Genomic DNA, 25,998 nt, shown 5'->3' on the forward strand with positions numbered 1-25,998 from the left:
GTTGTTGGCCGCAACCGCCTCGCTGCAGTATAAACTGCCATAAACTGCCGATGATAGCGTGCCATGTCAGGATTTCCCAAACAAATGACGCAATACATGGCCTTTCTTTGCCTTCCTAGAAAAACACCTCCTAAATAATCGACCGACCGAGGGGCGCTACAAAAATGATACAATTTGGTCTACAGTAACGTCTATGTTTTGTAATTTGTATATCAAACATACAGAATAAGTACTATCAATATGATGACATGATAACTTTATTGTAAAATATGCCAAAAGATCGAACAAAAAAATGGCCCAAAGATCTTTGGGGAGATAGTAAATGGAACGTGTCCGACCGAGTCACGCACCAGCACGTGATTTAATCAACATCCTGGACCTCGACCAATCACGTTGGCTAGTTGTTGAAAGATTTTCAGGGGTATAACATCTAGAAACGTTTTATTTCCAAAAGTGAGTTGATAATTATTACAATGTTTCCATATAATACATATTGCAGTAACTGTGTTAAATAACTATTAATAAAAAGATAATTATCTGTCTGGATAAATCCAAATAGACCCAAAACATTCTTTGTTATGAGTAAAATCTCCCTACTCAATGCCAAATATGCAAAAACCCACTCTTATGGGCGAGTGCCTTAGTACGAGGATTTTCATTGGTCAATATTTTATGTAATCACATGCACGGTACATCCTTGAGCGATATTTGACAGATTCAAAACAAAACACCATCAGGGGGCAGAGAGATACTGCAAGTCACGTATATTCACCTCATATTAGCTGAACTATCTAGGAGAAAGGCTGACGGAAATTTTGATGTAGCTGAACTATTCATTTTTAGAGACTCTTTGCTCACGAAAAAGGACCCAGTAATTGTGGAAACGGACAAACTACATTACAACAACTGTTCCCAGACAGTGGATTTGTGATATAAATTGCAAATTACACAGCAGAGGAACGTTTTTTTTCCCCACCCTGGACTCAGTGGAGTTTCGAAATCAACATCCAGGAACTGAATGCTTGTGTTTCCAACTGAAGTAAGTCGTTTGTTATAAAATGGTCTTACATGTGATTATGTAACATAATATAATGTGACTATCCAGACAGCCAGCCCCCGATTTCACGAAGCGCTGCGACGCGTCGCAAGTGCAAGTTGCGACCGGTTACACGTCATATTAGTTGCGATGCATATGAAATTGATTTCATCAAAGTTACGATGCTTTGGATGCGTCGCAAGTTTCTTGACAACGAGGAAGAATACGTCGTAAGAATGCTATGTTTCATTTGTTTACGCACAAAATGCATGAAAGGACATAACAATTACCACACGTAACTTCCGTGAACCAATCGGGAAGACACTAGACAACAAAATGGAAATTTACCCTCCCCCCCCAAAAAAAAAAAGGACGGGTAAAAGAAAAGAAAACAAACACACGCTTAACAAATGAACATACACAAACTAAAACAACTAAACAAATAAATAATTATAACCCCCCCCAAAAAAAAATTAAAATAAATAAATACCTAAACACTAGTCCGAAACGGTGTAGTGTCTGCCATCTTGAATGAACTATAATACACGACTGTTTCATGACCAAGTTGTACACAACATAAAACAGCCGCAGAACTTTAGCAGTTCATCCTCGTCCAAAGGGTTGTTTTTATTAAGAGTGAAAATAGTTTGTATTGCGACTCGTCGCGCTTACGACGTGTTTGGTGAAATGGATTGTGGAACTCGTCGCAGCCGCGACGTGTCTTAGGTCTGCGACGTCGCTACTTGCGATGAGTTTCGTGAAATCGGGGGCTGGTCAGATATTAAGATCTATTTTTGTATGATTATTTTTTGATAAATATATTGCATTTCATTTCAGTTCTGTTCAGCTCAGGTTATAATTATTATTATTTATTTTGTATGATTGTTAAAGTAAAACTGGACAAAAAACTTATTTGTATTTATTTAGTTGTGATAATGTAACCCTCCTCCCGACTGCGAAGTCGGCTCTGCCGTCGGGAGGAGGGTTACGTTATCGCAACTACTTTGTGTTGTGACTGAGATTGGGACAAGATCGGGACTCGAACCCACAAAAACTCAAGAGCAGGGCCCAAGAGCTTTAAATCTGGTTCGCTAGTGCTTGACCTCAAATTGCAGTGAGTTGAGCTTGTCGTTTTCAAAACCTTTGCTCAGGTTAGTCACATCAATTGTATGGTTTATCACGATTAGCAAAAGATCAAGAGAGGGCGCTGTTTGACCCACAAAAAGATATAGGTGATGCGTGCGCGTTTCGTGCATGACAACGTACACCGCATAGCAAACTGCCCCATTTGCCTACCCACAACGCATTGTGGTTTTGAATCGCGATAAACCTTATTGAAAAGCATTTACCTTCAGATTGAATGTATGGGATTTAAAAATACAGGGAGCACAGTTTTAACAATCAACAGGCGGGCGTGTTTTGCATGACATGTTGCAAAAACAATTCATTTACTGTTTTAAAAAGTGTTAACTCGAATTACAGTCTTGTTATTTTATTTCAATTTCATTTGCAGTTAATGCTATCCTTCTGTGTAAACAGAGGAAAGTGCAGTCATGAACTTTCATTTCAAATTCATCTAAACCAGGAAATGAGCTGACCTAAGAATGTAAAGTTAGACACTCATGTAGCTTCCTTCATTCAAAATGGCGAAGTGGTAGTTTGTTGTTAACTGGTTTTTGACAGCCAGTGGGTGGTTCAAACTGGTCCCAATGCTATGCTCTGCTTATCGTCAGCCAAAGAATCAGTGCTTATCGGCTTCTAAGCAGGTAATTCGACACCTTAGTTGAGTGTATTTCACAGGTTTAGCATTGAGTCTTTGCTTTGTCAAGTGCTCAGAATGTGTAGACGTTGTTACTGGGCATTCTTTCAGGTGTGCAGAAATTCGGTGCTTGCCCTGTGACTGCCTGTGAGGTGTTTGCAAGCACAGAATTTGCGGTAAGCAGAAACTTACCATGTTCATGATGTTCATGATGCCATGACTGGTACCAGTCAGTGGCACAAAAGATTTCTGGATTTCCTTTTACAGAGGAACAATATGCAGGGTGCATAGTACTAGTAGCTAGTTGTGTGTGGAGAACAAATTGTGTGCACAACAACAATGTACATTCAGGCCTGTATGTTTTTATAAAAGTGTAAGGATGTCACTAAGGCATTTTCTTCCTGGTAAAGGGCACCCTTTGAGGAAATTGTAACATTCTACTGGAGCATTTAAAAGACACCAAGGCAATGACCATGGGCCAATTTTATAGAGCTGCTTTTAAAGCAAAAAATTTGCTTAACAGCACAAAAATAGCTTGCTTATTTTACACAATTACTGGCCAAAATTTCATGCCATATATACATTGCTTGTGACTGGTATTTAGCTGTTGTTTACTTACCATAAAAATTGAGTCTTGGTCGATAATCTGATTTTACTAAGCATTATTTGTTTTGCTTTTAAAAGCAACATTTTGTGCTCAAGCAGCTCTATGAAATTGGGCCCAGGGGCATAGGTATCAGGCCTGTTTACATTGAACAATATGTAGTTTCGCCCACAATATTTTAAAATACATTAGGCATTAAAAGAGGAATACAAAATGTTGCAGCTGCAGAAAATGCCAGCTTTTGTAACCTCATGTTGAACTCTAGTGCAGATTAGATTGTACATGACTTTCATAACTCATTTAAGTGGCCCATGGATGTCTGTCCATACCTGTTTGACATTGGAAAAAGTATACATGAATTTAATTGAAGTTCTGCATTTCATTGTATTAAAATACATGTTTTCCCTGTTTGATCTGAGAACTTTTCCTCCATGATCTGATCAGAGCAAGGTGTAAATACTTTGACTGATTGAAGCAAAATTTAGTCAGTTGTTTGGCAAACTGATAAGAATACAGCACGTATTTATCCACATTGTTGACTTGCCCTCCTGTTTCCATCATGTAGTTAATGACATTAGGTCCACATTTTCACCCGAAAAATAGGATACTGGCCTACCAAACATTTTGTGGCTGGTTTCCTGCTAAACTGTACGAAGAAATTATGTATTTTTTTTCTTGAAACTGGTCCCTGGTTTTGAGGTCCTTGATGGAACAAAAACATCCACAGGTATCTAGGGTAGTAAGAAGAGTGTGTGAGCTCCTTAAACGTAGGCCTATGTGTGTGGGCTCTCAGATGCCATGATGGCTGGTGGTCAGATCTGCGGGCTTTGATCATAGTTTTGATCCTCTTCTTAATTTTGCTTACTGTGTTGTTTTGATGGATCAAAAGTTGACACTAAATTTATTAGTCAGCCTGCAGTCCTGGTGAATTGTGATAATTTTGCAATTGCTCTACAGAGAGTAGAAACACAGTAGTCTACAGACAACCTTTGCAGTTGAATGATCAATCCAATAATGGTTGTGGTCATGCTCCCTGTGAACCATTTACCAAGGTTAGGATCTGGCTAATTCTGTGTCTGCACAGAGATAAATAATAACATACATTTCCTGTTTTTTAGCGGATGCATGTATGAGGGTGAAATCTATTTCATGTGTAAAAAGTTTTTCTCAGAAAAAAGTTTCTATCGTGTAACAATAGATTTTTCTATGCCCTTAATTGCCACTTAAAATTTATAACCCTATATGTTGAGCATAATTTGCCTGACAGGATTTTATCAGTAATTGTGTTTTAAATTGGCTAGTACTGTTTTTTTCCTTCATGGTTTTACTAAGTTTCATGTGCATACACCATGCATTGATGGGTTCTTTGGCAGACACCATTGGCGCATTGTGCATAGAAACTAGAAACACATCAGCCACAAAGGCATGGCATTTCATAAAATGTTTGCTTTTCAACTCTAGGGTGTGCCCACTCCCCAATAGTCTAAATATCAGACAAACTTTGTGGGGCTCAAGGATATAGACTGTGGCTGTTCCATGTGGAACTCCACATTTAAAAAGAGTACTGCACAAAGGGGCATTTAAAAATGTACTGCACAAGGGGGCATTTGTTGAAACGGTTAAATGTACTCTTCATTGTGTCCCATGCCCATGAAAGCATTTGATGGACAAAAATTTACCTCCATGATCCATTCTGGGTGTAATGAGGTTCAAGCATTGTGCAACATTGTTGTTACCATAGAGCTAGGTAGGGGTGTTACATAAATTATGAGGATCAGATACATTTTGAAATGACAGGACTAGATTGAGGAGGACCTATGGCTTACAAATTTTCTGCTGAGCAAAAATAAGCAGGTCCTCCATGACACAGATTGTGTGAATGTATTTTGGCTGGTAGTTCTGGAAACCATAATACTTGCCTATTTTCTGCTTACCAATATCATAGAGCAAGGAGCTTTATGAAATTGGGTCCTATGGTCATTGCTCTCCGCCCCCTTAAAATATTATCCATATTTTCCATATATTACACACAATCCTCCAGAAGACGATCAGAGCATACTGATCGAAACGTCGAGTTAATCCAACGGTTCTTTTCAGAACCACCCCAACTCATTTAGAGATTGTTATTACATGGTGTTACCGCAAACTTTTCTATATACACACAATCCTCTTTAGAACTACCATATGACCTCCGAGTCCTGGCCCAACTCATCCTTGCCCTCCCCCACTGACCTGCAGAATGACCCCCATAAGTACCACCCCTAGACCAATGTAGGGTAGGTACTGTATGCTAATTTTTATACTTGACAATTGACATGTCAAGAATAAGTCCATGCTTGCAAATAAAAGTTGCCCCATTATGGAAATAATAAAATGCAGGTCATTTGAAAAACAAAAATAGTGACATTTATGCAAAACAAAAAACTTCATTTCCAAAAATCAAGTTGATGTGTTCCAACAAATGCAGATTAATGTTTTGGCAACGCTCCGTTATTAATGGTAGGTCGTGCAATAATTGAAATTTGTCTAATTTCAGCCTTTGTTACATTAAAAAACATTTAAACTCCCCATTCCAGTTTAGGTAGTTTTGGTCTCTTGCTTTTGTAACAAAAAGAGCCATTGTTGATATTGTAGGGGTGCTGACTAGGTGGTCCCCCGAAGCTGTTCAGAAACGTGACTGTACTCCCAGTGAACCTACAACCAGTATCCTGTACTGCTAATAGACTTTGCCTAGTTTACATGACATTGATGTAACCATGGCAGTATGTAATTATGATAATACATACATCTTTAAAATGAGAAGGAAATAGCAGATTATGTTCCAACATTTATTGTGTGTATTGTGTGTGGCTCGCTATCACAACAGAACCCTGGATGTGATGACCAGTATTCTTAGATCTTGGGGTGTGAAGTAAGTGCTTTGTGGTTTGGATTCACAGGAAAATAATGAATTGACTGGGAGCCTGTCTATGTTCAGGGTCATGCATGTTGTGTTTCTCTGAATCAGGTGTGTGTACTTTCTGTGGTCATGCATGCATAATGATGGTAATATAATGGTGTCCCTGCCAGCTGACTTGCTGTTTAGTGTTTGTTGACAAACTGTGTGCTGGGTGCTTGGAGACATTCTGGACTGGTACTATAGATAAAACTTTTGTTAAATGGTAAATGTTAAATGTTAAATGCATTGTTAAATGGTGCAGCTGGTCTACTTGCTTTTTACTATGATGGAGCATGAAAAATAGAAGGAGCAAGAAAAATGGATGGAGTGTGGACCTCTTAATTCATGGATTGACCGTATTAGTGGAACAAGTTTAGTAGGAACTGTTTCTAAGACCATGTACAAAGTGCCATGCTTTGTGTTACATAGAGAGTATTGAAGCTCACTGGAAATTTGAAGTTCTACGAGTGCAGACTCTCAATTATTTCAGGGCGAGACAGCTTTTTGAAACCACGGCTTTGGCTCGAGCTTGCTTCAGAAAGTTCTGGCTTAGACCCAGGGATGCCAGGGTGTACATTTTAGTGTGTTTTTTTTGTTTTCAAAAAAGAAAAGAACAAACCTGTCCTCTGCCTCTCTCCCCTTAACCCTCCCCTGCCTTTGTAGCAGAAGTGGAGGTCAAGTCTTATTCTCAGGTTTTCTTTCACTGTGTTGTACTCCTTCCCTTGAGAACTCAATCACTCATTTCAATATTCAGTATTTCCTGGGAAGGGGGTTGTGTTGAGTCACCCTAGCCGGAGGCTATGTAAATAGAGGGTAATATGGTCTGATGTGGCGTGGAGAAAATTCTTTGACCAGGGCCCAATTTCATAAAGCTGTTTTATTTAAAGTAGAAAACACTGCTTGGCCAATTTCTAAGCTAAAGTTGAGTGTATGAGCCACCAGCTACAACAATGCAAACTTTTAAGTTGCAATTTGAATTGTGGCAAATATATTTGTCGAGCAGTGTTGGTCTGCTTTAAAACAGCTTTAAAATGTAATATTAGGCTGATAACCTGTTTCCTCTAAGTGATACTATTAACTGTGCTTATTTGTGCTATTTATAGGGTAAATTGCTGATATTTTAGCTCCATGATTATGATCTGATGATTTGGTCCAAAGGTCCTTCAATCCAGAGTATTCACGATGCATCAATTCTTAGGAAGCATATGTACAATGATCCTTTCACATGATCAGCGGCTGATTTCATGAAACGCTAAGATTAATCCTATCTCGAGTTAGGACGGGTAACCCAACCTAACTTAGGACGGGTTCAATGTGTCCTTACGTATTTAATAATACGGAACTTAACTCGTCCTAAGTCCTAGGATTAATCCTAAGTTAGGAAGAGTTTGGTGAAATTGACGGCTGTACCCATGCATGCATTGTGTGTACAAAAGTGCATGATTCTTTCACATGGTCTGGAGTGGGCCAGACTTTCTAAACCTGGATGAATCCTGTTGAGCTCATTTGCATAATAATATTGGTAACCTGGATTATTTGAACCTTGTTTAAAGGCACTCAACATTTTTGGTAAAACTGTCAAAGACCAGTATTCTCACTTCGTGTATTCCAACATGCTTAAAAGAACAATAACAACATTTTGACCCAAGAATTTGATCATTGAATTTGCAAGATAATCACCAAATAAATAAAAAAAACTCTTGTTGCACAAATTTGTGCGCTTTTGGATGCTTAAAATAAAAGGCTTTATAGGCCTTAAGCCGTTTATTATTTGAGGTTACGTGTACTTTAGAGGGAGCTGTTTCTCACAAACCACTATGCTCTCCATTGCTCGTTAGGCAAGTCAGTTTTTATGCTAATAACTATTTTGAGTAATTACCAAGTCCATCAGTGATATTTTGTAACTGCTATTTTATCATTGAGGTATGTCTGGCACCAGTGTGTTGGCAAATTGTTTTAAAAACACATTCCCACGCATTGTGACATGTGGCACTGAAAAGAGAACTCCTTCGCTTTCAGTTTATATTGCCAATGATTGTTTCTGCTGGTATTGAATCATACTTTGATGACACTGTTGTTAAAGGGATGTTTTAAATTATTGTGAAAGGTCTTCTTTTCCCTAACCATAATTTAAAAAAGCTACTGTTTGTGCCGTGACAAGGAATTTCATATTTTGAAAAGAAAGATGTTCACAACAGATCTCTGTTGTTTTGCTATTTGTTTGAAATGTAGGCCTATGTAATATTATATAATATATATAAAAAAAACAAATACTTCTGGTAATGAAACCTTTCAGGATGCTAAGCTTGGGCGATATCGATTTATTTTATTCACGATATATATCGCCGACAATATATTCGATATTATAACACCCCTTACTAGTATTCTCCCTGCTCATTGGTTTAGCTAGAGCGCGTCACATGACATGTCTTAGTTTTGCTAGACGACGGCCGTGTGATAGTGCGTCGGTTTGCCGTGCGCTAGTCCGAAGACTAGCACATGGCGTGCATTACCCAGACGCCCGTTGCGTGTACGAGGATGATAAATTAATAGTCTGTAACCATTTCGGATTGCACGACACTACATGCAGGACAGTAAAAGTTTTGTTTAGTCTGTATTCGCGTCGTCCGTGGATTGTAGCATGCAGGTCTGTAACTTAATAATAATAGTACAGTATTAAGAAATGTTTGGGGTGTTATAAAGCAAATATTGACTGATTTTACTCGTGCAATGGTTAAAACGATGACTCCCTCGGTGATCCCCGGAGCGTTCTATTTTCCCTCGGCTTCGACTCGGGAAAATAGAACGCTCCGGGGATCACCTCGGGAGTCATACATGTAGTTTTAACCATAGCACTCGAAGCAGTCAATATTTGTATATAATCGCGATTAATTAAATTTGACATCATCAGTCTTCAAACTCCCAGTGAAAGTTGTAGAAGAGACAGTCATAGCATGAGGTGTTCTAATGACCTATTCTTCTGGTTTTACTCTAAATCTATGGGGTGCAAGATGTCTCAGCTAGGAAATACATCGCGATATTGCGATACTTGATCAAATTTGCGATATCGCGATATATCGATATTTCGATTAAAACCAAATCGATCCGATATCGAAATCGTTTCCAAATTAATATCGCGATATTCGATAATATCGAGGAGTGATGGTCACATGTTTTTTCCTGTGGTTCATGTGGTTTGGTACACCGCCTGCATACATGTACATGAACTTCTTAGAATGTCGTATGATATCTTGCCTTGGACCCCCCTCTCTGTTTGGTGAAAAGTTGAAGAAGAAAAGTATGATAAAAGAGTTAATATTGGATTTACAAAACAACCTGTTAAAAGAGAAAGGAATTCCTTCAGCAGTGTAAATGTTTTGAGAATAGATTAAATGGGTAATATTTAAAAAAAAAGTAAATATGTTTAGAAAGACAGTTTTTTTGGGGGGGGAAATTTTGTGATTTTGTCAAGTAAAAAGTGGAATAAATATTAGAAGTACTGTACATCCATCATCCATGGCCTATACTTTCTTGAATAAAAACATGAGCATCTTTATTTGATCTATCAAAAACTTCATTTCAGCAAAAAGAATTTGTTAAAAAAAAAAGTCAACACAAAAAGTGATTGTACAGCCAGTATTTTGATTGCAAGTTCTCCGTTATTGACTATTTTGTGTGGGTGATAAATCAATTGATTTCTACTGCTAAAAATATCCACCTGTTCTCTCTGGAAAAAGAAAATGGGATTTAAAAAAAAATGTTTTACAAGAACTTAAAAAAAAAAATGGTTGATTGATTGAAATGGAAATTGTTGATTTTGTGTGAGTGATATAATTACTTGATTTCTATTGCTTAAAATATCTACATGTTAGCTCTGAAAAAAGAAAACATGTTAATGTTTATACAAGAACTCTTTAATATTGTTTCATACGTTTTATTGCAATGGATTATCAATTGTTTTGTGTGAGTGGTATATAATCAACTGATTTATATTGCTAAAAATATCTACTTGTTAGCTCTAAAAAATAAAAAATAAATGTTTTCTCAAGAACTTCAAATAATATGTATTTTTCACAATCTTGAGACCTCCCACTAAAAGCAATTGCAAAGAGTCTAAATCAAACAAGGTAGGATTTTCCCTCTAACCATTTGTGGTGAATTGGGAACAATGTGCATGGATACATGTTAAAAAATGTTGACATTGAGTTGATATTTATAGACTAGTACAATACAAACAATAGGTCTCCTTACTCTACACTCTTTGTTGATGTGCGTGTATTATTGAGTTACCAGGCGATTGTTACTGTGATGGAGTCCTTTGAATATGCATCTCCCTCATGAATTATTAATCATCACTGGCATCATTCTTTATGCAAGCTCCTGCTAGTGCACATACTACTAGAAAGATCCAATACCTATACTAATGAATTTAAAGATCATGAGTTGTCTGATGCAGTCTGTTTGTATTATATTCATTTTTAAAGATGTTTTCAAGAACTTCAGAAGTGTTTTTTCTTGTACTTAAAACCATGGAGACCGCGAAACTTGAGAAACTCATGACTGGGTTCTCAGTTTTTGGGGTGGATCCCAACTTTTAGATAGTTAGTTTGGCTTGGGATCCTTGAACAAGAAAGGAGATCATGCATTTGCAGCTAAGGCTAGGTTGCTGGTTCGAGTCCTGCTCCAGGCAACGCTTTTGTGATCAACCCATAAGTAGTTGTTTATATACCAGTAAGAAAGTTACACAATTTTATGACCCAGACTGCAGTTATAAGGAAATAAAATGTGGATAAAATAAGTAGGAGTCTTAGCTTAACCTATGAATTATTCATGTTATCTGACAGTTTCCTGGTTCTGTTTCCATTATCTCAAGGTCACTTTCAGAATGAATTGTATCAATTTGCATACTCCCTGGTTCCCTGTTCATTATAATTGTCTCAAGGTTACTTTCAGATTGAATAATCAATTTGCATAAAGTTCCCTGGTTTCCCTGGAATCCTAGGGAAAGGTTGTTTGCATTGTTCAGCTCAGGATCACCTGTCATCATCAGTGTGGGGATTGAGCCAAACAGTTGGAAGTTTGCCAAAGAAGTCAGCTGATTGCCTGAAGTTAGGTTGGGGGGGGGGGATTCCAATGACTGCTGGATGTAAACAAACTCAGTGGGTCAAAGGGATTTGATGGTGGGCATGTTGCAATGTGTACTATGGATTGGTGTGATAATTGGGGTTGTTCAAGGTTGACTCCTAATACTGTTTGTAAAAGGGAATTAAATAACTATTAAATTTAAAGTTTCCTTTTTGGGGGGTCTTGGAGTAATTTTTTGCTAATTTCAGGGAAAAATGATGTGTTCACTATAAATCCTGTCAACTTAATTAACTCATATTTGTTTTTTACAAAGGAGAGCCCTCCGGTACATTTATTTGAGTATGATAAACAAGAACACCATACAGGCCTTAATCTGAAATATCTCAGCTTATTCCTTTACACAAAAAAAAAACCACTTGAAGAATTTGATAGGTATTGAGGAAGTGACGAAAAATCTTTAAGAATCCTATAGACCGATCCGACGCGCACCTGGCACGGCGCGCCATTGCTGAGGTGCACATGTGCCTAGTTTTGTGCACAAAGACATGAGGAAATTATGTTTCTTTTCACTCTTTATGGCAATTTCCTCAACAAATAACACAATTTCCTTAAGAGGACATCATGACTGACCACAAATATTTGCAACAATATCAGCCAAATCATCTTGAAAAAGGTGCTTGTCTTAGGCGAGTTAGGGGTCAAAGATGCGGAAACTGCATTAGTCGCCAAAGTGCAATCGGCAAGGTATTCTGTCAGAATTTCAGTATTTACTTTCTGCTTAACTTTAAAAATTTATCAAGAATGTAGTATGTTGTTAATCAAGCAGCCATCCTAAAGAAAATTTCATAGATTGTCGAGGAAGGCATTCAATTCCCATAAAAAGTGAAAAGGAAAACGATTTTCTCGTGTCTTTGTGCACAAAGCTAGGCACAAAGACACCCCAGCAATGGCGCGCAGCGCATGGCGGTGCCCAGCACTTACGCGCCTGGAACTAACTTTTATTTAAGAATTTTGCCTGTACATTGTTACAGACTTTTTTTCGTAAGAGTTATTAAAAAATTGATACATAACTATCACAGTTCTATCTGAAAAGCTGTGTTAAAGTCGAGCACTCTTCCCCCGCCCTCTGCCGTCCAAATCTGCATCCACTACAGTATGTTCAATGTTCCTTGCTGCAATTTCAGTTGGAAAATAAGCAGGGTTGTGAGTGCACATTGGAGTTAAAGCTTAAAGGGAAGGTACACGTTTGGTAATTGTCAAAGACCAGTCTTCCATTATCCCATTATAACCATAAAATAACAAGCCTGTGAAAATTTTGGCTCAATTGGTCATCAAAGTTGCGAGAAAATGATGAAAGAAAAAACACCCTTGTTGGATGAATTTGTGTGCTTTCAGATAAGAATAAAGGACTTCCAACTAGATGTCTTTTATAATTTTAGTGAGAAATTACCTCTTTCTCAAAAACTACGTGACTTCAGAGGCAGTTGTTTCCCACAATGTTTTACACTACAAACAGCTCTCAAATGCTCGTTACCAAGTCAGTTTTTTAGTTAATATTTGTTTTGAGTATTTACCAAACTTGTACCTTCCCTTTAAGCTTTAGTTTTAGAGTGCTTCCTTCAGTTCTTGCTTGAACATGTTGAAGGGTACAGTTGTCAGGGATAGCTTGGAATGATCACCAAATTGCTTGTTGATCATCGCCATCGGAAGCTGGGTGCTTTAAATTCTTTTCATCTGGAAAATTTAACTTTTCTTTCACACAAAATTTCGTAAAGAACTTTCTTCTGGAACATATTTGACCCGAAGGACATCCTTGTGTGTGTGGATAATATGTCAACACATTTTGACAGTCAATTTTGAGCTATATTTGCATATTTTTTAGCACTGCTAAATAAGAAAATTAAGGCATTCTTGCTTCAATAAATACTGTATTATAAGCAAGTGACTGACAGGGTGGGTTCGAATCCCCAGCCGTGACACTTGTGTCCTTAAGCAAGACACTTAACCATTGCTTCGTCCTTCGGATGGGATGTCAAGCCGTTGGTCCCATGTGTTTTGTAACGCATGTAAAAGAACCCAGTGCACTTATCGAAAAGAGAAGGGGTTTGCCCTGGTGTTCCTGGTCTGATTGACAGCAAAATTGCGCCACAGCATCTTGTTAAAGCATTTGTGCTGACAGTATTAGGTCTCATAATTCAAAACGTAGTCCCACATCTGGCAGGAAATACTTTATGTAACAGCTCCAGGAGTGTCACTGGGTGACGGACATGTGCACTATATAAGAAACCACAATTATTATTGTTATTATTATTATTATTATTATTATTATTATTAATATCATTATCAACAAAGCAAAGCCATGGTGAACCGCAAGCTCTGGCTGCCAACTTTTATTGCTCTTGTTAAATACATACACTTACGGTTTACTGAATTTCTCTGAAGAAAAATTGGCACAGTGGTTCAAAAAGTGTGCATTAGATTGAGCTTTAACTTCAATTTTATATATATAAAAATTGTCTCTCATGTTGGTTTATTATGATTTTTTGCAGGCTTTCTCATTTACTTGGATTGGAGAAATTGACTTTAACTACATTTAAGGAGATTGTGTGCACTGGGCCTTCGATCCTACTAAAGTCTATTGCATATTGTGAGTTACAACGTGATTCGTGTTTGTCATATATTTAAATTTTATAAGTACATTTTATGGTGGGAGTCTGGATGTTCTTCCTCTTTTTCAACAATTATACGATAAATAAATGATGACCCCCTCTTTTCTTCATACCTTTCCATCAGACTCAAGAACAGCTAAGAGTTATTACTACCTGTGCACGGAAAACAAGTCTCCACGGCGACACAGCGCGAGGCAGCACAGTGACATGGCCTGGTGTGGTCAATCTTTCACACACCTAGTCAGCTGTTGTCGTTTTTACCCAAAGAGCTTCCTCAGACTAAGTCAGGTCGAAGAGTAAGGAAAAAAACTTAGAATTGGAGTGATCAACTCCGAGTGACACTTTCTGAGCACTGTGTTGCCGTGGTTAAATTGTTGCCGTGACGTTTTCCTGAAGCCCAGCTCACAGATGTCTATGGTTCGTGATGTTTTTTTTTCCTTTTACTCTATCTTGTTTGAAGGTTGTGTTTGTCTTTTGCTCCTTCTAAATTTGCGAAACCAAAACAAAATTCACTCTTAATCCCCCCCCCCCCCCCACAAATCTTTGTTTTGATAATAGACTATACATTCCTGTGTAGACACATCTTTTTCAAATGGCCCAACCTGAAAAACACATTCATACCATTCATACCAAACATTTTTTTTTTAATGATCCTCCATTTGTCTCTTTGTAGAGTTTATACAACTTTACTGGACACCATAAAAACAACTTCACAGGGCCCGGTATGTGACGCTGAAAGTTCAGTCAGGGTTTGCTAAGCAGCCATGTTGTGTGTTTCCAAATTGTTTAGGCTTGAGATTTTTTGAGGCTGATGGGTGAATGTTTTTCACATAAGTCAGCAATATAAAAATCAAAAAAGTTGGACTGCTTGTGTGATTGTTTTAGTCAACTGGAATTGGGGAAAGCCTTTCTTTGGTAAAACTAACAGGGCAAACTCTGGTGCAATGCTCCCTATAGTTGGATAAAGTGCTCTTTTTACTTGGTAACTGTTGACTTCTAAAATGTCTTCTCCTTTTTTGTATTCCTGTAGTCAATATCAATGATGGATATGACGTTTTGCCAGTCTCTGTGTGACTTTCCCAGCTCTGCGTCCGGCTATGACCGTGCTCTGAACTCGCCGGATTTGTCCAACATCAGCAGTAGTCCACAGTTGGCATTTATGTATGAGCATGACGAGGCCCAAGACAGGGGTAAAGGCACAAAAAGAAACGTCTTCATGTTCCAACAGTCAATGGAGATAAACGAACTGGACAGTGACCTCAACAACAGCTTCTGGTCGGACGGATTGCTGTCGGAAACATCCTTCGGAGAGAGTGGCCGAGCCTCTTTGTGGGACTTCTCTGGATTTGACGATATCTCAAGTCCGCTTCAGCATCCCGAAGACGATCTCACTTATGCGCCGACCTTAGCCGAGCTAAACAATGACGACTCACAGAGTTTCGATGCTATGCTAAGCTCGCACAATGCCATTACACCGTTAATCCGGAAGTCACAGTCCCACGACCTCAACAACAACAACAACAAAAAGGCAACGAGTAGTAGCGTGACAAAAGCTTCGTCAAGCAGCATGGCTGGACCTGCTGCTGATGTCATGCAAGTCTCAAACGCCCTGCTGATAAAACAGGAGAAAGTCGACCTTCCAAAGCCTCTCTCCATTCCCGCCGATGTCAAACCAAACTCGACCCCTGTGCTCTCGCATGGAGGAGGTAGAACACACAGAGAGAAGGCCGTGAAAAGCTCATACAGACTGACCCGAAAACCTATCCACCATCGGCATCATCACAGTCTGATGAAGAGCACAAGAAAGTACATCAGTCGGTATGGGTTTGACCCAGGCATCTCGTATCCTCCAAAGAAGGGAAATGTGGAGCAAAAATGGCAGGAGATCCGAAACTTCATCGAAGAAGATGTCGATGGCGGAGCTCGTGAGAAACTTATGGGGAGTCTAAGATCCAGCCTAGAGCCTGAGCACAAGAAGCTTACAATCAAGGTACAGTTATATTGATGATGACTTTAAAAAGTTTCAGAGAGGAAGCTCGTAAACAGAGTTTTTATTTTAAGATAAAAATCTAACCCTTTTCGATATTTTTAGATGGATATTTCAAGGGGCAGAGATGCAACTTTTCCGATTTAAATCGGAAAACCGATTTTTCTTATTTTTACCCCCAAAATCCGTGTTTTTTTTGTTCAAAATCTAAAAAACCAGATAAAAAGTGTCAGATATTTCCCCGATTTATGCTTCCAAATACGCTATTTTTAAATTCGTCGTTATTTTTAAAAACTTGAAAATCGTCGTTAAAACCATGGAGAACCTAACAATCCCGTATGGTATCGTCAGCGATCGCGTGCGAATCACAACGCATGCACCTCGCCTTCCTAAGTTGATAATTTAAATTTTTTGGCATGTTTTGCTCGTTCGTAAATATCAGGGACTCAAATTTTTTTGGAAAAGCATCAAGATCGCAAGGCTTGCAGACTAAATACGCTTGTACAGAACCAGAATCAGCCAATTAATGTTGGTTTCAAAATCGCACAGTGCTTTACACTTATCAGTGAATGGTAATAATTAAATATTTAAAAGATGATTAAAAAAAATAAAATAATAAATAAAAAGAAATTAAAAAAGTTTCCTTTTAAACGAAGTAATAGAACTACCTGGTTTAGATTTTGGTATATATTTTTATAAGTATAAATTTACACAAGAAATACAAATTGAACAGGGGTTGTCACAACTAGAAACTAGAAAACTGCTAATTGCCTAAGATTCTTCAAAAACAAAATGTGATTATCACCCCAAGATCTTTTTGATTGAAGTGAGTGCTACCAAGAGGTTGTTGCCCCCTTGACAATTATTTGTATAATTAACTACATGTTGCATGGGGGCGCTCTGTCACACTGGCTACATGGTAAACGGTTGAATGGCTTAATTCTCACTGGCACGAGCTCATGAACAAAGGTGTATGCAAAATAAGGAAAGGTGTATGCAAATATAAGGGCCTGATGGCTGGGTTGGTAGAACCAAAAGTGGACGGACCTCATGACAGATTCAACTCCCACTCTAGTCAAGTTAGTTCCAATCAATATTTGATTTCATCCAATCAGTTTCCCCCATGGTTGTGTACATGCAAGAACTGTAACTTCACCAAAAGAGAGGAAATTACAAAATTCCAATGGTTATGTATTTTTTAAATTTTTTTGTAGTTTGAATGGCAATAAGGAGAATCTAAAAGAAAGAGAGAATTCAGCTGATGTGAGGAACAGTTGCATGCATGTTTATTATTATTGAATAATATTTTTATTTAGAAAATAGAATTTTGTTGCAGTCTGCTCGCCAACCAAAATAACCTAAATGGTATTACACAAAAATGTATGGTCTTAAATTATGTAAAAACGTCATTAATTTAAAAAAAAAAAACTTTTATTGTGTGTGTGCAAGCTATGTAAATACCCCGCAAAACATAATCTTCAAATATTGATAGAAACAGTTTGACGTTTTGCTATGGCCCTCCCTGACACTAGGTAGGAACAATGGGCTCCTTGCATTGTGTGCACTCCTAATTGATGGGCAAGCTGTGAACAGCTGATGTTTAGGGTCGCCTTATTAGGTGTTGCTAGGGGCAACGGGCATTGCCTTACTCTAATGATCCGTTCAAGTGTGCATACACTTGTTTGTATTGTGCGTAAATAAAAAAAATGTCATGAAGGAAAAAACATTTGCACAAATCCATTCTTCTTAATTTCTTTGACTGATTTAATGATCTGGCAAGATGTGTTTTTATTGAGTAGACTGAGTAATGGCAATAATCAGTTGCATTATCACAAATCTAAAAACATTTGTATTATTTGTTGTTGTCTTTTTGAGGGGTGGGGATGGGTGATTGGCCAGGGGTTGATATGTATATTTATGAGGCATATGCCACCAATTTTACACTAACCATGGGAAGCACAATAAGTTATCAGACTTTTTGAATAATTTTGTACGAAAAAAAGTATATGAAATGGTATACATTAATTTGATTCTGACTTAGGTTGAACCTGGTCTCGATCAGGCATATACGAAGTCCGAAATTCTAGAATACCTTGAATAATTATTAAACTTTTTGAATAGCTTGTATGTGAACAAATATGTAACCATTTTACATTAATTTGATCCTGACTTAGGTTGAACCCGGTCTCCATCAGGCGTATACTTCTGCTGGAGCTGAAGACTATGACTCTCACGATGAGGGTCTCGGGAGTGAGCATGAAGACCAAGATGATGAGATTGATGAGGATACAGATGAGGAAGGTGAGGAGGAGGATGGACTGAGCGATGAGGAGGAGGAGGAGGAGGAAGATATGCACAATGTGGAGGAGGAGGAGGATGATGCGTGTAGTGACATCTCAGAGGACCATGGTAAGATCCAGTGTTTTCTCTTATAATAATAATGCTCTAATGTTAATATTTGGACATGGTGTTTTATTGTGTCATACAAAAGTACCCAAACTCTTAAAAACACCTTGAGGGCCAGTAAGAGTTCTGCAGAGATACCAACATACACGATTTGGGCGTAGCAAATACGATTTCGAGCCGTGACTACGACGCTACGATAATACTCAATAAAACACGCTAAACAAGCCGCCCAATATAATTTTATAAAATCGTACAATACATGCAAACAACGAATGAACTATTAAGTGGAAATAAAAATTAAGAAAAAAATCAAAACAATTGTAACAGAAAAGAAAAAAACACTTTTAATTTTAGAACGCAGTGTTGAATAATAGCGGCGAATTCACTCGAACAATGTACGTGTCTCGACGTAATGATTGTTGCGTGCCCTCCCCCGCTGGCTGGCCGGCTGAGTGTGCATTTTTTACGTTAGTGCATTTCTGCAAGATCGTACCCATTGATCTCTATTACACGATGGGGAATAGTGCACACGTGCGTGGGGAATGAGGTTGTGTGTGAGCTAACGTGTCACAATAACCACATTCCTCATGTATCCACTATTACTGTGCCCACGCTGGCTGTACATGTACTTCATCGAAGCTTGGCAAAAAAAGTACGAAATAATGGCGACAAAAAAAGGAGACCTTCTGAACAAAAATACCTTCAACTGAGTGGCCTGTGAGGTCTAAGCTAGACAGTTTCCATGTTTTCCTACCAGTAATTGTAGCGCCGATGTCCAGACAATGCCCAAAATCCGGACACATATTTTTTGCCCAAAATCCGGACACGTTTTTTTATTTTTTTTAAATTTTTTTTTTCTCTCTCTCCCAATAGCTTGTTGTTGCGTTTCTGATCATTAAAACAAAAACATTTAAGTAAGGCCACCCTTTTTTATGTTACATTTAAGTAAGGCCACCCTTTTTTATGTTACATTTATTTTTGAAACATAGTCAGAAGATGAGGGAAATCAGGTTTTTTTTTCAATTTTTTTTTCACTGGCCACTATAAACATTTGTACTATAGCTGTTCTGTTGATGCATACAGGTAATTGTTATTTCACAACAATGCCTGAAAATGAGCTAATTAGCATTGTAGAGAGTAATAGAAAGATCGGTTTAGGGAGCCCAAGCTGCGCTCGCCCTTAACATTTGGGAGATGCTACTCTTTTTTAAAATTCAATGTTGGCATCTCTGGTTCTGTCCAACTAGTCCAGCAGCAGATTTCACGAATCGATAGGATTAATACCATCTCGAGTTATGGAATTAAACTGGATCTAAGTCCTGATATTAATCCTAAGTAAGGAAGAGTTTGGAGAAATGGACAATTGCTGGCTTGTTGCTGAAGTCCATCATCCATATGTAAACCGCTTCATATAAAATCAAGACACAAGTCCCAGCATGCTCGAAAGAAAATAAAAATAAAAATAGACCAGTGAAAAAGCTGGCAGGCTAGTGAAATGACAATTGCTATCCACGCGGACTGGCGCAGCCCTGACATTGTGGTGCTGTACAACGCCGTTTGTTGGTTTTGCGAAAAACTTATCTTTTGATATCTCTCTTTTTAATTTTGGTTTTTACCCATACACCGATGTGTGTTAGCACTGTGTACTCAGTCCTGTGAAAAAATATCACAGGCATGTTACTCGGGTGGGATTCCAACCCACGACCCTTGCAATTCTAGAGCAGTGTCTTACCAACTAGACTACCGAGGTGGCCCGGCAGCTAGAGGCAGTTCGAATCCTATGTTTTGGCAGCGGGTACCGCAACGATATAATAGATGTTAAATTTGCATCGGGGATAAAGGGCAACCTCGGTAGTCTAGTTGGTAAGACACTGCTCTAGAATTGCAAGGGTCGTGGGTTCGAATCCCACCCGAGTAACATGCCTGTGATATTTTTTCACAGGACTCGGGAAAGTACTGAGTATACAGTGCTAACACACATCGGTGTATGGGTGAAAACCAAAATTAATATTCTTTATCCCCGATGGAAATTTAACATCTATTATATTTCTCTTTTTATTATATTTTGTTGAGGGGCTAGACCGAAGTTTGGCTAAGGCCCCCAGCCACCCTCTGTAGAACCATGCCTGTGGAACATTCTGTTCAAAAGTTCAATTTGTCATCATGAGAAATTTATAAATTCAACATTGATTTTTATCATTGACGATTGCGAAAATAGTTCCTACAAAGTTAAGAATTGGAAAGAATGGGAAAATAAAGAAAGAAACTTTTAATCAGGTATAAATCTTGTTTATTTTCAGCAGATGACGTTGCAGTTGTAAACATTCAAGACCAAATCCCGATAAAAGTGAAATCACGGCGCAGCGAGTACGACGATCTGACCCCCAACCCCAAGCGACTTTTGAACATCGGCAACGAACTCCACAAACTCAACAAGACCATCAGCAGTATGACGCCGGTCAGCGCGCTGCCGGTCAATGCTCGCAATAGATCCAGGAAAGAAAAGAACAAATTGGCATCAAGGTAGGACAATTGATTGATTGATTGAGTTTATAAAAATCCAGCAAGAACATAACAAAAATACATTTAAACAACAACAGGAGAAAAGACAATGAAACAAGAAAATCCCAAATAGAACACAAGGTAGAAACACTGCACAAAATTATCCAATGTAACAATATTGTACACAAAATTCTGAGGAACTTATTTCACTTGAGCGTGCTTTTGCCAATTTTTTAAATTAGGAGTCTGGAATGCCCCAAAGGTTTAACAAACTCTGTGGAGAACGGCAGGCTAAAGAAGAGTACATGTATCTTTTTATTTAACAAAAGTGATTACTGAATGAAATTTGGTTATCATGCCTCTGGTATCTTTTGACTTTCCACAGAGCATGTCGACTTAAGAAGAAAGCTCAACACGAGGCAAACAAAGTCAAGCTGTTTGGTCTGGAAAAAGAACATGGTGAGTAATTACACATGAATGGTTTAATGTATCATCAATGCCCCCCCCCCCCCAACAAAAAAAATGAAGAAAAACAACACTAATGTCTTTTAAAATAAATCTTGGAAAAAAAAAATGAACACACTCAAAAAGTCCACCTGCACCACAACAAATTGCATAAATAAAATAAAAATATCTTTAATGTTTACTTGCGATAAAACTTGTTATAAAGGAATAGTGGAAACAGGCCAACACCAACTTGGATTTGAACCCAAGACCTACAATCTGTACGTCTTCATTGTAGTATAACCCAGCCTGCTCCTTGAAACCCGCAAAAACATTTTCATCTCCAACAAATCACATTTACATAAACAAAGAAACTATAGAAACAAATTGACATTAATTATTCATGTGCCCTGAGGGGTTTGGGTGGGATTTGAACCGAAGACCTATAATCTACATGTCTTCACCATAAAAGTAACCCAGCTTTCTCGGTGAAGCCAACAATTAAGGTCTTCATCTCCCACAGATAACGTTAACAAAAACAAAGAACTTGATTATGTTTGGAAACAAATTAACATTAATTATGTATGACGTGCCGCGAGGGGTTTCTCAAAAAAACCCAACAACAAACAAACAACCCCAACAAAACAAAATACAGGTGGTTTTGTCCGCCATGAGTAATGGAGTCTCCGTTTCCCTCTCTATCATCTTGTGAAATTTTGTTACTGACAGATCGCTTGATGCAGGTGATTATGGCCATTAAGAAGGAGCTCGTTATCTATCTGGAGGAGCGGCCCAAGGAGCCTCCGCCTTGCCTCTCCAAACGCTTGAGTTCCCTCATCCAGAGTATCCTTGGTAAGCCAAAATTGAATGTACCAATAACTTGTCTGTTATGCTGAGTGACGGTCCACCATCGAGATTCAGTTGGAACGATTCCCCCCAAAAATTTGATTTGATTTAGACTTTCGGAAGTTAGATTGCTGCTCTCTGAAGTTTGTCTACCTTGCTGCAAAGATAACAATAATTTCAAACACAATCTGACTTTCTAAATCCCTTTTTTCCTTCCCAAATCCATTTGTTATCTCTGCGGATTGAGTTTGACTTTTACGATTTAAGTTTTGATTCTCCGTTCTCATTAAAAACCTATAAAATCTTATTTGAGGGGAGGATGGCACGATGAAAACACAATTTCGTCTAGAATTCTTGACTCTTTTTCAGTTTGTTAATTGGCCCTGTGCCACAAAAACTGGGAAGAGTTCCAAAAAAGTAAGAAAAACAAGATTTGTGAACAAATATACAATAACTAGATGAAAGATTTTGCTTTAAAGGTTAATGCGCCAGCCTCTAATGAGGAAAATTCAATTGGAAACACTATTTAATTTTCTTTCAAAATTATGACAATATCAAAACCTCTGGAGATGCAATGATTTTGGCAGTAAGCCAGAAGTAAATTGGACTGGACTTAAGCAAAAATAAATTTGTCTTGGTCTAAGTGCAGTACACTTTGTCATTTGATGATTATTAATGTATGGTTATTTTATTCATCAAATTTATGAACTATTTGGTTTTAGAGTTTTTTTGAAGAGAAAAAGAAGAAGAAGTTTTATATTCATTTTATAATCAGGCAAATTGGTGAGTGGCCAATCTTGGCGGATAATGATGGCATGGCCGGGGGCTGAAACAAATCTATGCAATTATACATGAGGATTTAAGAATAATTAATTTCTAAATTGTAGCCTTTTTATGTAGGGCTGTGATTTGTTTCATTATATGAAATGGACTATTACTGCTGTTGCACAACCGAACCTGCCATGGTTTGTGGAAGGCTACTAGAGTGAACCACTTGCATGTATTTACCATACTTTTTAACACATGAGGACACTTTCAAAGGGTGAATTTCCTTCAACACAGTGAGAGTTCTATCTTATTATGATAACCTGTGTGTATGTCAAAATAATAAATAATAATGCTATAATAACCACGTTAAAAACATCCGTTTGTTTTATTTGTTGGTTGAAAACACTCCTGCGATCAAAATACTGCAAATCGCTGTTAGATACTTGTTGACTCAACAAGAAGACTTTTAAGAAACTAAGGTTAACCCTGTAGACACAAAGTGAAGATCAGTTCATGCTGTTTTCTGTTGCGATGCAAGACAAATTGCTTGCTTAAGTACTTTTAGTACTCTGACCAGCGCCCAATTTCATGGCTCTGCTTACCACAGAATTCTGTGCTTGGTAGTACCATTGTTCGTTTCACCAAATTCACCATCTGTTTAAGCTAAGAATGCCTTGTAATGTGAAGTACACACCAGCACAATCAAAACTTTCCTTGCTCACCTGTGAAATATGCTTAAGTTAAGCTAGGATTTTTATGCCATGAGCGTTGATTCTTTGCTTATGGTAAGCAATGAAATCAGGTCCATCAGGAGCCTATAACATCCTGCATCATCAACAAATCTCCCACTCCATGGTAACTCAACACTTAATCATTTAGTATCCGAGGTAGGGTTGAACTGTAGGCCTCATACTGGGCCCAAAGTCATAGCGCTGCTAAACGGTAAGCAAATTTTTGTGCTTACTGTAGCAGAAAAATTTGCTAAGGTGCAAGCGTATTTCACAGATTAGCAGAAAATTGGGCGGCCATATTGCATTTTTACCATGGATTTGCATTGTAACGTCATTTGTTATGGTGCGGTAAGCACCGGAAGGTTAGCCAGCCTTTTCGTGTGCTTACGCTTAGCAGCAGTATGAAATGGCAACCGCACACTAAGAACAAAATTGGCCGCTAAGCAGCACTAAGAAATTGGGCCCAGATGTTGCCACCGAACTGACCTTAATGGTTTTGCGGCTGAGGTAGGGCGGCGGACAAAAGTTTTGTTATTTATAGAATGCAGGTTCGAATCCTGGTCTGGTCAGTAATGTTCTCGACTCCCTTTCTCTTCATGCAGGTCAAATGGTTGCGAATCACACCCAGGAATTTGTGAACAGCGTCCTGGAGAAGACGGCTAATGGCAAGCTACAAGGTGGCTTGAGCTTCCTAAAACATCATAATTAAGACAATCCCGTAGCTGGACATTGTGGTCGAAAGGAAAAGATACATGTCGACTTCAAGCTGTTGTATCGATGTGTCAGATTGGAAGGGTGCACACAGCCCTACCCCTTCTTACCACCCCACCAGCAAAATTTACCCAAATTGCTTATGTATCAGAAACATGGGTAAAAAGTTTGTGCAGGTAAAATTCATGTTTATGCTCTTCATTCCCAATAAAAGTCATACATTGGCGTCATCCAACGGCCATCTTAGAGGTAAACCGGTGATAAAGGCAGTGGCAGCTCACAGATTTGTACGAGCGGCGCGCAAGACTGTCCAATGAAAAATCTATACTCTAGGTGATGGTGCCCTACCCAAAGGACTTAATGGGAAAGGACTTAATGGGCGTAGGGTCTGTTGGCAAACGGGGGTAATAATAGTTATGTGGGATTGTTATGTCATGGTTTGGTTAATTTTCGGGTGATATTTTTTGTAGATGTTAAAGGTAGAAGAATTTTTATTTTTGATTTCGTGGAACACAATATTGGGAAATGAATATCTCAAAGTTAAAGTTGATCAAATTTTGTCCATGATTGGTCGGTGAACCACTTGGCGTCATAGACATATTTAAACACTTTTATTTATTTATTTATTTGTTTATTTTGTCTTATTCTTTAAGGGCATCCCCATTACTTGTAAATGAACTGTTTTCCTTTCTGCCCTTAGCTGGTGGATATATTAAAAAACAAAAAAAGTTATAACAAGATCTTTTTGCGCAGGCGCAGCTCAAAGCCCAAACCTAAGATGTCCGTAAAAATGGTGTTTCAAGAATGATGTGCAAAGACATAATTTGTTCTGTGAAGGCTTGAAAAATGTTGGATTTTGAAACACCAGAATTAAAGCTACTAACTCTTTAAAAAAAAAAGTCGTATTGGCTACAAATGTAGGTCTTTTTATGATCAGTTTTATCATATTTGTGAATCGGACTTTGCTCAAATTTTCTTAAAGGGATTTAATCAATACGAAAAAAAAAAAAAAAAAAAAAAAGAAGAATTACAAACCCTTTACTCTGCCTTAGTATTATTGCTTAAATATGTGAACAGAATAAGATTTGTTGTAAATAGAAATACAAAGAAGTTAATATATATTAAGGATGTAGTAAAAAGATGCGTGAAGTAAAAAATATGCAACTATGAGTTTTATGGGGAGGTGTATCCAATACACTATTTATGGTATGGGGCAAAATAATTGTCACTTGCAGACCCCTTACATTACTCTATGACACAATGACGTGTTGTCTAAATGTTGGTACAGTCGCCGAGAATGTACAACTTTCACAAACTTTGATTGTTTCCTTCAAAAGACAAACATGTTGACCATGTACATGTTCATGCGATGGCAAAATGATGCTATGTTACTAATGTTAGCACAAAGTGGACATTGGACATCAAGAAGTGTATGTAATCAGATATGCGGATTGGTAACAACATTTAAGGCTCTGGACATTTTTGGTAACGACTCAAAACATGAGCGTAAAG

The 25,998-nt window shown here is 38.1% G+C and overlaps 1 protein-coding gene across 4 annotated transcripts; it reads left to right on the forward strand.

Annotated features, from left to right (window-relative positions):
• The first annotated feature begins 754 nt into the window (after positions 1–754).
• LOC117294796 (CREB3 regulatory factor-like) lies at positions 755–25,583 on the forward strand. 4 transcript variants are annotated; one of them, XM_033777320.1, is made up of 9 exons: positions 755–1,039; positions 13,972–14,069; positions 14,216–14,508; positions 15,122–16,081; positions 18,253–18,487; positions 20,785–21,007; positions 21,372–21,445; positions 22,160–22,282; positions 24,378–25,583. In XM_033777320.1, the coding sequence occupies exons 3-9, from the start codon at positions 14,500–14,502 to the stop codon at positions 24,482–24,484; spliced, it is 1,731 nt and encodes a 576-aa protein (XP_033633211.1). In that variant the 5' UTR covers positions 755–1,039; positions 13,972–14,069; positions 14,216–14,499; the 3' UTR covers positions 24,485–25,583. The 4 variants fall into 4 exon arrangements, with proteins under 4 accessions (XP_033633211.1, XP_033633214.1, XP_033633215.1 ...); XM_033777323.1 differs by having other exon boundaries at positions 20,788–21,007; XM_033777321.1 differs by lacking the exon at positions 755–1,039 and adding an exon at positions 2,724–2,802.
• The last annotated feature ends 415 nt before the right edge of the window (positions 25,584–25,998 follow it).

This window comes from Asterias rubens, chromosome 9, assembly GCF_902459465.1.
Source record: "Asterias rubens chromosome 9, eAstRub1.3, whole genome shotgun sequence".
In the NCBI taxonomy this organism is placed as follows: domain Eukaryota; kingdom Metazoa; phylum Echinodermata; class Asteroidea; order Forcipulatida; family Asteriidae; genus Asterias; species Asterias rubens.